This window comes from Myripristis murdjan, chromosome 9 (assembly GCF_902150065.1).
Source record: "Myripristis murdjan chromosome 9, fMyrMur1.1, whole genome shotgun sequence".
Taxonomy (NCBI): Eukaryota; Metazoa; Chordata; class Actinopteri; order Holocentriformes; family Holocentridae; genus Myripristis; species Myripristis murdjan.
In genome coordinates, this window is record NC_043988.1 from 7,828,889 (window position 1) to 7,842,149 (window position 13,261).

At 39.0% G+C, this 13,261-nt stretch overlaps 1 protein-coding gene across 6 annotated transcripts in view; it reads left to right on the forward strand.

Annotated features, from left to right (window-relative positions):
* arvcfb (ARVCF delta catenin family member b) overlaps positions 1 to 10,392 on the forward strand; it is a 237,752-nt gene extending 227,360 nt beyond the window's left edge. For 5 of the 6 annotated variants that reach the window (XM_030059900.1, XM_030059899.1, XM_030059896.1 and 2 more), the window contains 4 exons: positions 746 to 799; positions 2,343 to 2,434; positions 4,043 to 4,155; positions 7,015 to 10,392. In XM_030059900.1, the coding sequence (XP_029915760.1) occupies positions 746 to 799; positions 2,343 to 2,434; positions 4,043 to 4,144 (248 nt within the window). In that variant the 3' untranslated portion in view covers positions 4,145 to 4,155; positions 7,015 to 10,392. The remainder of the gene's footprint in view (positions 1 to 745; positions 800 to 2,342; positions 2,435 to 4,042; positions 4,156 to 7,014) is intronic. The other variant, XM_030059898.1, reaches the window with a different exon arrangement.
* The last annotated feature ends 2,869 nt before the right edge of the window (positions 10,393 to 13,261 follow it).

Sequence of the window (13,261 nt, forward strand, 5' to 3'; positions counted from 1 at the left end):
CACTCTGGCCATTTTTTCATTCATGGCTATATTGAAGCACTATGCTCTACATCGCTACTCTCATCTGTGTAGAACCTGTGGTACCCGACATGTTGTGATAACACCTTTTGGATGAGTTGAAAATAAAGCCGGTTGTACAGAAGATATAAACCCACAAAGCTTTGAAGAGCATATTGCTGCTTAAAAAAGTCAAGGAATTTAGAAAACAGCTTTATTTTCAGACCAGAGCCATACATTTGCTAACATATGTCATTAGTTTTGAGTAATCATTTTCAGTAATCATTAAAATTCCTCCAACTATAAATGACCATGTACAGCTCTGTTTGTATTCATTAAAATTGAAATGCTCCGTTTTTCCATCAGCACTGTGTGTGTGTGTGTGTGTGTGTGTGTGTGTGTGTGTGTGTGTGTGTGTGTAGGTGTGTGTGTGGAGGGGGGGAGTGTATAGCACATTGGCCCAACAGCAAACATCTCATTGACAGAGGAGTCGATGGCATAGCAGCAATTTGGTTTGGCCTTGTGACTTTTTTCTTTTTTCTTTTTTTTTTCTTTTTCTTTTTTTTTTTTTTTTTTTTTGCTACCATACATCCACATGAATTGCAGCTGTCATTCCTGCCCACTCTCAGTTTGCATTATTCAGACACTGGCTGAGAATCATTACCCTGAAAAGCAGCAGCATTTTGGCTCAATGGCTCAATTTGTGTGTGTGCTGCTTTTGTACAAACGGCATATGAATGCTTTTCAGGCTCCAGGAAATGTGGCAGTGGTGATATGATACCTTTGGATGAGCTGGGTCCAGGTAAGAGCCAGTTTGTATGCCCGTCCTTAGCCACAGAGGAGCTAGCTCTTTTCTGATCTTTCTTCCAATAGCATCTTCTTTTATTCTACTTTTTCTTCTTAGCAGATCTTCTACCATTGCCAAGTTTTTCCCCCTGAAAATTTAAACCACCAAACACTGTGATCTTGCAAATAACTGGCTTTGTGTTGAGGTTCAGACACAACGCTCTTTTGATGCTCTATGCAAGACCCCTCTCTTGACAAGATGTTTGTGTAAAGCTGGGCCTTAATGAGTAACTGAACACCGAAAGATGTGGGCGGTCCTGTGGTTACTGCATAATAAATGCATGCATAATATATCACAGAGGAGATTTCTTCTGGGTGCTTCTTCTGTCAAAGTACATACCACTGTTGTCGTCAGAAAAAGGAACATAAGCCTGCAACTTTGACATTCCTCTTCCTCTTACTTGACAGTTTACATGATCATTTATTCGTTGAAAGAATTCCCTGTCACTTGGGTGCTTGAAATTTCAGAACCTATTAAAATTAAAAGCCAATGCAAACTTTAAATAATATGTGGATGTCAGTAAGAAAATACAAATTCTTTGTTCTTGAATGAGTTACTTTTTGGAGGTGCACTGGGTTTCAAAAGTCTGAGTCCAGTACCAGTGACTCTTTTCTTTGGTTTGAGAGAGAGAGAGAGACTAATACAAATGCTTATTGAAATATTTCTCAAACAAGTTTACATATTTTCTCACTAATATCAGTCAAACAAGTGTTGGTATTCAGTTTGAGTTTGGGTTTGAATTTGAGAATGCACATTATTCTTGTGCTCTTTGAGAGCATCCCATGCTTGACCTTTTCCCTTTTCAAAACATCCCAGAGATGTTCAGTGGGGTTGAGGTGTGGTGACTGTGATTCACCTATAAAGAGGACTGGTGTGTAATGCAATCACCAAAATGGTCTTCAGAAATATTTCAGTTTCACATGAGGATTTCTCAGAGTTGTATGTGTATCATTTCTAAATTCCTGAATAAAAAGTATCAAATGAGTATCAGACTTGTTTTTGGTTAGTAATGAAAATTAACAGTTTATGGTTGTAAACTCAGATTTTTGGACCCCACTGTACATGTTTTTATCCTCAGAGTTTAGTAGACAAACAAAGTAGATTCCAAAGCTTTTATATATCTCATTTCCTGGTTTTTGTTTGCACTTGGATGTGGGACAGTCTATGAGTAGATTTTCAAAGACAGTTGTCAGAACAGGGTGAATACCTGTGCTGGTTTGTTTTAGCTCGACTGAGGTGCCAGATAGATGGGGTGTCCCTCAAAGGACAACACAAGTATCAGACACTATTGTACTTTATTTACAGTTTTCCGTGACTGACAGCTCACCTCTCATTCTCAAACCTGTGCCACCAATACAGCAAACCCCGTCCATCTGTGGCTCCCGGCAGCTGAAAAGAAACTCTAAACATTATTTGCCAGCACTTTTTCACCAGAACTGAGAGGAACTGCCTGACTGTCGGGAGAAATAACCGTGCCCTTGTTCTCTGACCTCATTAGATGGCTACTCCACCATTGACCAGAGAGACAAAGACTGCAAATACAAGACCGGAGAAGGCTCAGTGGACCTGACAGAACGGGAGCCATTAAAGGTACAGCCTGGCCACACACACAACACACAGTGACACGCACTGCAAGTGTAGGAGACGGGGGCATAGCGGATGAAAATAATGAAGGCTTGTTAAAATATTATTGTCTATTCTCTCTCTGTGCCTCTGTCTCCGTCTTTCTCTCTCTCTCAATTTGCTCATTTGTCTATGGCGGTCCTCATTAGAGACTCTTAATCCTATCGTTTCTTTAAAGAGGCTGGAAGTCATCACTCTCCGTTAATGTTGCCCAACGCCGCTCAGCGCCCTGGACAGCCTCAGATCTGAGAGCCACCAGATAATTGAGTGTAAGCTTTTGGCAGCTGTAAAGTAATTAATCGCAGACTGATTAAAAGAGCCGCCATTGTTGAGACAACCCTTGCCTTGGCATTGAGCAGACTGCTGCATTATCAAGTGTCCGTCTGTCAATCATATGGCCATTTCACTCCGCAGCCAAGGTTTGTTTACTGTCGAGCTGATTGGCGATCTAGTCGCTAAGAATGAGTCACAGGATAATGGCTTCAGAGGATATCTGAATCACATCAGATACAGTCAAGTACTTTTCATGGTTTGTTCGTATCTCCCTTGATACCAGATGGGTGAGGTTTTCCATACACAACTGTACAATTAATGTCATGAAGCCCAGATAATTACAGGAAAGTACTTGAAAGCCAATTTAGCATACAGATCTTTCTACTTATGTATCTGGTTGGTTGCTGAATCTGGTTGTAAGATAAAAACACTGATACAGACAAACACTAAAAACTGTTATAAACATTAAATCCTATCAGTTACGCTCAAACAAACTTAAATGTGTGGGACTTGACTCTTTATTAGGACTTGACTGGCGTATTGGTTTGCCAGTATATCAGGCTGATATTAGCATTTTATCAAAATCAGTAAGGGAAATCATTCCGGTGTGGTGTGGGATTTTACTCAACAGCTTCAGGGTGTCAGTCTGTAAAACCTGCAGTGAAACCTGCCTCATTCTTCCTTAAAGAGCCTTAAAGAGCTGCTAACCCACCCAAAAGAGTTTCACTGTCACTGGTCTGGCTTTCATTGGAGAGTTTTAGTGTCCCATAAAGGTCTAAATACCGTTCCAGGGACTTTCCCACATTGACATGAATAAAATTCTGAGGGAAACACTAAGTATTTATAACTTTTTGTCACAGAAGTGGTCAAATGTAAAGATATTAAAGTTTTGCACAAAATATTGGATATTGGCACCTTCAGTTAAAACTATACAAATGCTTCATATCCCTAAAGAGGAAATACTTTTACCAGCTTCTGTTGGCAAAACTTCCCTGACAAGATTAATCACAGCATACAGTACATTTTCAAAATCTGCCGGCCTTCCAAATCTGCTGCCTGTATTTCCCAGAGGAGTCGTACCTGCTCTCAGTGCACCTGGGCTGATGAAAGCGCTCTCTCCCTTTTTCATTTGCATGTGTCGGTATGCTCTTTTGTAATCACTGACTTCTTTCCAAGCTTCCTTAAGGCAAGGAACTAACACTGGCTTCCACAATCCTGTCTGTGTGTGTGTTTGTTTATGAAATTTATTGACCTCTTTTTGTTTTGCTGTTTGTTTTTTAACCCGCCCTCCCGTGGCCACAGAATGACACAAATAGGAAACACTATATCAGGAGTAACAGGCCTGCGGTCAGTCTGGTGGACGCTTGTGACGTTAAGCCCCAGCCTGTTGACTCCTGGGTCTAAATGCATGCATGGTAGGTTTGAAAAGAACAACAACATCCACCCTGGTTTTGGTCGTAGCATCCCTGTCATTCTTTGTGTTTGTTTGTTTGTCTTTGCCACCTTTTTCCTTTCACCCTCACACCGTTCTCAGTCATGCCTGCTGTCGCCTTGCACCCAGAGTAGTCAGCCTGTAGAGCAGAGAAGTCACCTTTCCACAGGAATGTGCACCATACAGTTGTAGATGGCTTTATACTTGTGATCAGTCTACATGAATGCACTTTGAAAATTTCTTATCTTTTCCTATGCAGATTTTTGGGCATTTGTTTTCTTATTGTATGTATTATTAGTCATTTTACCTTTATATGGCACCAAAGCTGAAAGTTTTTTTCATTCATTCATACTATTTTCATACTACTAATCTGTCATAAAAACACACAAAAACAGCTATTGATGATGTATGCTGTGTCTGTTTTGTTGTTTGACATCATGGAGGTTTTTATTATCTGGGGTTAACTGACCAAGCACAGACGATGTGACATCATGTTATGATATTTCCAGTGCAACTACAGTCAAGTTCAATGGGAGAAAATGTTTTCTCCGTCTTAATCATGAAGGATAAATGTTATGTTTTGGCGTTAACTGTTATACAGGTAGAAATCCATCATAGTTGAGGCAGCAGTATCAATTTCTCCACTTGGAGGAGCCTCAATAGGTCAGGGTGCAGTGTAGCCACAAGTCATGTTGTGCTGTGAGTCACTTCTGTATTCTGCAATAGACACGCTGTTTGTGAACAGTTTTTGGATAGCTACCTTTGTTTATATGCTTATACCCCTACCTTTCATTGACATCAACAAGTTCACACCCCTTCTCAGCGGGCTCTTGCAGCGGGCTCTCAAGCATTCTGGGAAATGTAGTCAGTCACTAGTTGAAGAGGATAAAATAGCATGAAAGTGGATGCACCAAAAAGTTAACTAAAATATTCTGAATGTTGTAAACTGATAAAATACAGCAGTGTAGCTGACGGTGCATGGAGAGAGCTTTAAATACCCTCCTGTATTCTTATAATTCAAATTTATTGATGCTTCACTCTATCATTATTTTCCTGCTGCAGTGTCCCAATTTCCCCTCTCGGACTGATTAGGAAGACATTGTGGAAACCAAAGTGACTTCTCAGCTCTGTGATGTGTGTATGTAGGAAGTAGACAGGCTTTGGTCTCTGTTTACAATTCAGCACCACCTGTCTGATTGAATTGTACGTCTAGTTTTACTCACTGATTCCCCCGACTGTCTTTGCTGAAATTGGTGGCAAATGATGAAGGGGATTCTTCGCCACTCCAGATGGATCCTCCAAGGACTCAGTTAGTCCTTAATGAAAAGCGGTAGGGAGGAAAAAATGTGCACACATGTGCACATACAAAATCTCATCCTTATCTACATTCATCATACACACCGTTCCTTCAGATAAATAATGGATGTAATAAATAATCGATGTAAGTTGATTATGGAAACCATCACATACAGTGCACACACACACACACCCACACACACAGGCTTATACATACAGTGTATACTCTCACATATATGTTCAACGCGAGAAATGAGAAATGGAGGGTAAGCCCATGTGAATTCAGTTTACAACCCCCTTTGAAGTGTGAGCCACCTCTCTAAACTGGTGTAAATCTTTCATATAAATTTATGGTATACATCACAGTAAATAGCATATGATGTAACTTAAATGGTAAAATTTTATGTACAAATTGAAGAACAAATTCAGCTGCTCTTGGAGGCCGACAAAAACGGCTTTGTTGGTTCAGAAAATCCAATGCATTTCATAAAAAGGACATGACCCCAATTTCATTTATTTCATTCACTTTGTTATCTCTTCTCTACCCTGTTCATGTTTGTGCACCTTTGCTGTACAGCAAGGTAGCAGACAGTTTTGTTTTGCATGTAAGTCACACGAAAATAGGACTTCTCCAAAAATGTGACACATGTAATGTTCTCAGAAGAATACAGGTTTTTCATTTGGCCTGGTGGTCATACCTTATGGTGACTACAGCTGAATTCCCTAGTTTACCCAGCATTTCATTTCCCACAGCAGGACTGGTGCAAGGCTGCTAGCTTCAGTAGTTCTCATTGTTTTGTTAGCACCGCTGTTAGCCTTCCCTACGTCCTCATCAAGACTGTCTTCCTGCCCTGTGCCAGAGGCCTCTTGCCAAATCTTTCTGGCTGCCTCATCTTCATCTTCTCACATCATTCATCTTACTGAGTGACCATCAGTGCCGTTCTTTTATCATCATCCATTGCCTTAGCATAGGAAATGCATCCTGAGGTGATTCTAATCTCTTGTGTGCTGCTCAGACTGTCAAAGTACATTAATGATACTCCGGTACAATTTGTGCAATTAATTGTAATTTGTCATGACCTATAGTTAATAGTCATACCGTCAGCAGGTGAGTAACTCTTGCCTCATTTAACACGGCCTGGATAATAACTTTTCAAATGAACCATATCATCTAGCATATCAAGCATTGGTCTCTCGCTGTCCTATGCCTCCATTTGCCATCCAAGCTGACATGTTTGAAGCACGTGTGGACAGTGATGTGACTTGTGAAGTGATGCGAGAGCATCGAGTGGTCACCTCACTGTCTGATCTACAAACACCACTGAAGAGTTTCATTCCAAATTGAGCTTTGTCCTTTGAAAAAAGGATTGCTGATATGAAAATAAAACTCATTATATGGAATTATTTAAGTTTAACTGGAATGTGGTTATTATTTTTTTCCCAAAGTGTCTGTATAACATTTTGGACCAAAACTCTTCATTTACTGTTGTTGCAAACTGTATTGGTGGTTTTCCTAATATGTTTCTCCACTGTCTCTGTGCTCCAGGCTTAAAATAACAACAGTGCAACATCCCAGCTAGAGGAGGATATCTCATATCACCACTGCCATTACACATGGAGCTCATCTTTGGGACTGGACTTTGTAAAGGAAAGAGGATTAAAAAAAAAAAAAAAGATAATTACAACAGCGACTACCCAGCAGCAGCCGGCATTTTCATGCTTTTCAGAAAAAAAAAAATAAAAAAAAAAAATAAGAAAAACAGATTACTTCTCCAACTTTGTCATATCTACATTCCCACTGGAAATCATGTGAATTTTACAGCGTTGACTCTCATTGAGCTCTGCCAGTGACCAGAAAAGGATGGACGCCAGTATTGTTGGACAAATGGACATTTGAAGGTTGGACAATGTAAGGTGAAGGGATTGAACAGTTGGGGCAAGTGTGTTGGAAAGAAACCTGCAGAGGATGAGACAGAAAATAGACTTCTTTATTCAGTTTTCGCACCTACATGGAAGAAGTTTCTGCCTCTTATTTTTGGGTTTTGCAGTTGTTTGCATTCAGCGGGTGTGTCGTTAAGGCGTAAAATAATCCCAATTGTAAAACTCCCCCATTCATTTTTTAATTGTGATTTTTGTTTTGGGATTTCTGACTTGATCAAATTTGGACTGGTGTGTTCAAAGGTCAATGAACGTTGATGGTGTTGGGTTTGGTGGGTTGGACATGAAAGAGAGTGGGTGAGAGAAAGGGAGAGAGAAAGCGAGCCTGAGAGACAGCTGTAGCATAATGAATAAATACGTAATTCCACCAGCCCGCTCTCATAGACTTACAATCCATTTGGTTCACTGTGTTTCTTCCAAAAAAAAAAAGAGAAAAAAAAGAAAGAAAAAAAAGTGCACTGAGTTGCTTTGAAATTGCAAGAGGTTACTGGATGATTGATATCCACTTCACAAAGTGAGGAGATTGTTGTCTGCAAGTTGTTGTCTGGAGAAAGGGAACATAGTGTGTACTTGTGATGTGTGCACACGGCATTGTAAAACAAAGCTAAAATGGGGATGAAAAGAATTGCCAGAGACATTCTGTTTCATCTTAGTCGACACACCACTGGATGACCCAAGTGGCATATTGACCTGCTCTTATACAGCCGTGGTCAACACCACTTGACTCCTACAGTGGTGTTTTGACCTCCACTCAGAGAACCATGGTTACCTGTTACCTGTGTAACCATTTGGTTTGTGTAGTGAAGCAAATACCTGGACTTTCCCGGTTGGTTGCTCTTTGTCAATGATGTGTATTAAAGAGGCTGTACGGCATTTTGTTTATAAATGATTTGTGTGATTGAAAAGAGAGAGACAGAGGATTATTCTCTTGTTGTTGAAAGGATAGATATAAAAACATTTTATATTTTTGTTGGTTTTATATAAATGTATATTAGGGTCATAAAGAAAAAAAAACAGAAAAATGAAGGAAAACAAAAAAAAAAATTCCCAACTTCTTAGTTGTATATTCATATTGTTTGGAAAGCACATCCCATTTGATAAAGGGTCACCACATTTGTAAACAAGAAATAACCGCGTTAACTTAAGTGTGTATCAAATGTTGTCGAGTTATGCCGACGATCACCTATTTATATTTTGTACTGTCAAAAAAAAGAGAGAGAGAGCAGCAGAAAAAGACATTTATCTTCAGCTTTCCTTCCTAAGGTGAATACCTGTGTCTGACCCCACTACATCTTCAAAATGTCTCCAAGATCAGAGAGAAAAAAGGACACTCGATGGAGGGGTCATAGGTCAAGAGAGACAAGAGATGGCAGCATTAACAATGTTAATAACTCCTTTCATTTCCCACTGCAGTCAGACCAAATCACCAACAGCCCTGAACCATCCTTTGATTTCACTAATGCATCTTAAAGAGAAATATTCAAAAGTGAGCATGAAGAAAAACTGTACAGATGTTTATATTATATTCTTTCAAAGTGCCAGTTTTTGTGGTGTCATTTGGATATTTACTAATTCATTCATGTGCAGGAAGAGTAGAGGTGGATTAGGGATGTGGTACAAGGCAAAAAAACAGAACATAAAAAAAGAGTTGCGTCACATTGTACAAAGAAAACCAGATCAAGTTTGGTCATAAATATATATACATATATATATATATATATATTTTTACTATGTCATAGGGTGGGCAGTTGAGACATAGAGTTGCAGAGACTCATTTTGCCACTTTCTGTCAGAAAAGGTGGTGTGAGGAGAGAAAGTTGAACCTGCACACGTGGTTCAAAGTGATGTGAATTGTCTCCTCTCCAGTCTCAGTCACCCTCCTGATCCAACCTGGACAGGAGACAGAGGGAAAGAAAAAGAGACAAATCTCCAAGTCGGTATCACTCATACGTCATCTAGGCGAACGGCATGTGCCTGCGTTGAAGTCTGATTTTTCTTTGTGACGTGACTTTATAAAGCTTGCATATTTTACACGGTGTTTACAAAGACGTATGTTGTGGTAAAATGAATAAACTACAAAAAAAAATTAATGTATAAATTTTAATTTCAGAGGTTAAAGAAATAATAATAATAATAATAATAATAATAATAATCCCAGCATCCCTTTTGTGTGTCCTCAGAAGTGTGTGCTTTCACTGGACAATACTGAACCCTTGCAACAAAGAACCATGTGCATTTGACTGTCTAATTTCTGACTGCACTTTGCAGTACCACAACCAAAGGATCTGGAGTTGTATTTACATGCATACATGCGAAAGGAGCCCAGGGGCTTTCTTTTTTTGTTTTGTTTTGTGGATGTACAGGGAATTGTGCATTTACAAAATAAAGAGCCGACTATGCTGTAAAATAAATGCAAGACACGGACAGACATCAAATCAAACAAGCAAGACCTACCTGTGTAGATATTACTGATTCAAGACCGTCAAAATAAAGTAACTGTACTACTCAGTAGCAGATGTGTTTGTACCTATCATGTGCCTTAACCTTTTCCATGGTAGTGAAGATAACAGTGTGTTTTATATAACTTTATCCCCCATCCAACCTCATCATTTCTCTGTCCCATCTGTTTACCTCTCTTCCTCCGTTGTCTCCCTCCTTCCTTCTCTTTTTTTCCTCTCACTTCACTCAAGTCACATGTTCACTCGCTCTGTCCCTCCTGTGTAGTTTAGACTGTTGGTGGGTTTTTGCCTTGTATTATAAACTTTTAAAAAGATAGAGACCTTCAAAAATGGTTTTGATTTCCTAGAAGAGTAAAGTTGTTAATGCTTTCGTAGCGAGCAGAAGCGATGCCACAGTGACAGAATGTATTATGTTAATTTTACTAATACCCAGAGGCAAGTATTACGCTTGTTAAACATAACGGAAAAAATACTGGTTTGTAGAGTATAAATTTGGTGTGTTTTCAATAAATCATGCCTGGAAAGAACATATCGCTTGCTTGTCTGTTTTATTTCATGGTCAACATTAATGAGGACTGTGCCTACTTCTGCTGTTACTATTGCTATTACTATTACTGACTTTATATTAATAACAACTGTTGTAATATACTACAGAAATTCATAGGATGTGATTGCAACATGTAAAACTGATATCTCATATCACCACATAACCACTTAATCGATGCTAATAACACACCAGGGACAGGCCTCAGATCATTTTTTTCTCTCTTTCTCTACAATTGCCCATTGTTTAAGGCTGATCATAAAGAAAGAATATACCCTTGGAAAGATTTTCTTTGTGGTCAAATGGGCAGGGAGCACAATGCCATTTACTGTGTCAAATCATAATGAGCTTTCCACTGACAGATGTGTGAATTGGTTTGGGAGGGTGAGGCAGACATTCCTCTAAGTTTAGGTTTGTAAACGTACTTGACTTACTACTGCCACACTCATGATACTGCTCCTACTGCATCTGCCATAATGATGATGCTATTTCTGCTGTAATAAACTGCTATTTGACTTCTATTGCTTACCGCAACCACTTTTACGTTTACCATTACTACTGCTGCTACAAGTGACACTGTAGTGAAATGAGCAGCTTTGCAATAGTTTTTCTTCTTTGACTGATATAATGTACAAAGAACACATTTGGTAACAGCGTAATGAACCTAACTCTCAATGGACAAGCACAAAACATCCCTTTTTCCACAGCCTTGAGGTTGGTAAAGGGCCGGGCTGCTCTCTTCCCCACACTGCACACCAAAATGATACATGGAGATATTGCTGCCTTCAAATGCTTTCAGAAATCTGATCATTACAAGTGAATAAACACACCTACACCAGCAGTCTCGGGGAGAGGAAGTACTAAACTGAAACATGAATAACACAATACACATTTTCTCAAGCTATTCTTCAGTACATTTATTACACCATTAATTTCATGCTTTTGTGTTGTTATAAACTGCATCAGTGCTCAAGATGTTACCATTTTCTGTTTTCTTTGAGCTATTTACAAAATATTTGAAACTACTGTAGCTGAAGCTGGCTGTTCTTGTCAGCCTTCTCCAAATGTTGTCCACTTCCTCTCTCACTCCTGTTCCCTCATCAGCCACACTCTCTCTCCTCTCTGCTCTTGTCTGCTTTTACACTCCTGACAATTTTATTTCACCTGTCCTCCAGGAGAGAGAGCATGGAGAGCAGGCTGTCAGATGGCTGGGTGGGTGAAGCCAACAGAGAGGCCTCCAGTTCTTTCCTCAGAGGAAAAAAAAAGATTTGTAATGAAAGAAATGAACTCAGGGAAATCTGTAGCCTGTACAAGTAAGGATTAAATATTTGGTCAGTGTCTCCTGGCACCGTCTTAACTTGTTGCTTATCTTCAGCTTTCTTTTCATGTTTTATAAAACTAAAAAAGGAAGAAAAGAAAAAGGTTGCTTTTTATTACCACAGCATAAATTGAAAAATTATCATTAGTTTAATATTAGTTTTGGAGTAAAGCTTACCTGTTTCCAACACATTGCCTACGGCTGGCTATAATAATTATAATTATTATTATTATTATTATCGTTAGGCTATTATTATTAGACACAAACACAAAGTAATAGTGATTTTTTTCTTTTGTTTTATCTTTACTAGGCACTCACAATGAGCACATGAAGGCAGCATGTTGAATGACCTGAAACCTCTGATGAATTACAGAGGCTTTTTCATGTCGCAGAATAAATCTCCCTTTCAGGCGCCAGTTTTATGTTTCCAAACCACTGCAGTGCTCTGCTGGAGCACAAAATACGACAGTCTAACCTCAAAGCAGGATCTTGATTGAGATCTAAGTTTCCAACGGCACAACTATGTAAGTAAACTAGTGTGTATTGAGGTGTGTAAATGTCAAAGCCACGTGATCATTCCTGACTAGGAATAATGTTATTAAGATAGATCATTAAATCATTAGAGATGTTATTACTATTTACATAAGATAAACATTGTTGTTGTTACTGACCTCTGACATAATGTATTTTTTATTTCAGTGATGGGTGTGTTCAAACTTGTGTTTGGCTCGCAGCAGAACTACTGTTTTTTTTTTTGTTGTTGTTGTTTTTTTTTGTTTTTTGTTTTTTGTTTTTTGTTTTTGTTTTTTAAGTGTCTTACCACCACATGACTGAACTCACTAATTAAGCTTCAGAACTCCCGTGTCAGTCAGACTTGACATTATAGCTGTCATAAAAATTAATGAATATCTATGACTGTTGTCGTTAAGGGTTTATTTGGTCAAATCACTTTCCCTTCAAAGCTGACAAAGTCTCTCTCATAATGAGAGAATGTCTTTGCAGAGCTTTGCAGAGGTCAAATGACTCTTTGTAACAATGGTACATTAATGTTTTCTCTTTTATATCTTCCCTCTCTCCTTTACTATTTTCTGTTTTTTATGTCTTCAGTAAAGCACTTCGCAAACTCAGAACTGTGAGGCAAGAAGTCATGATAACCAAAGGTGGATGGTGCAGATTTTTACCCCTATAGTGGTATTTGATGGTTTTCAAGTGAAAGACATCCACCAAGTTTGGTCCATTAACTCCTCCCCTGTCACGAGAACAAGAGCTTCACTGGGAGTGTGACTGTGGATGGATCACACTTGCATGGAGCAGCAAATCCCACTACATGGGTAAGAACCCAGACTGTCACTTTAAGGGGAGTTGGGGTCCTGATGGCATATCTATGCTCAACCAGTCTTTCTCTTAACTTGCATTTTAAGAAGACTACATAAATACAACCACAATGATAGTCCAGTCTGTATTCCATGAATGCTGTGCTGCATTTTGTGAAGCCATGTAGTTCACTCAGACTGAAAGCATCAACAAAAGTACT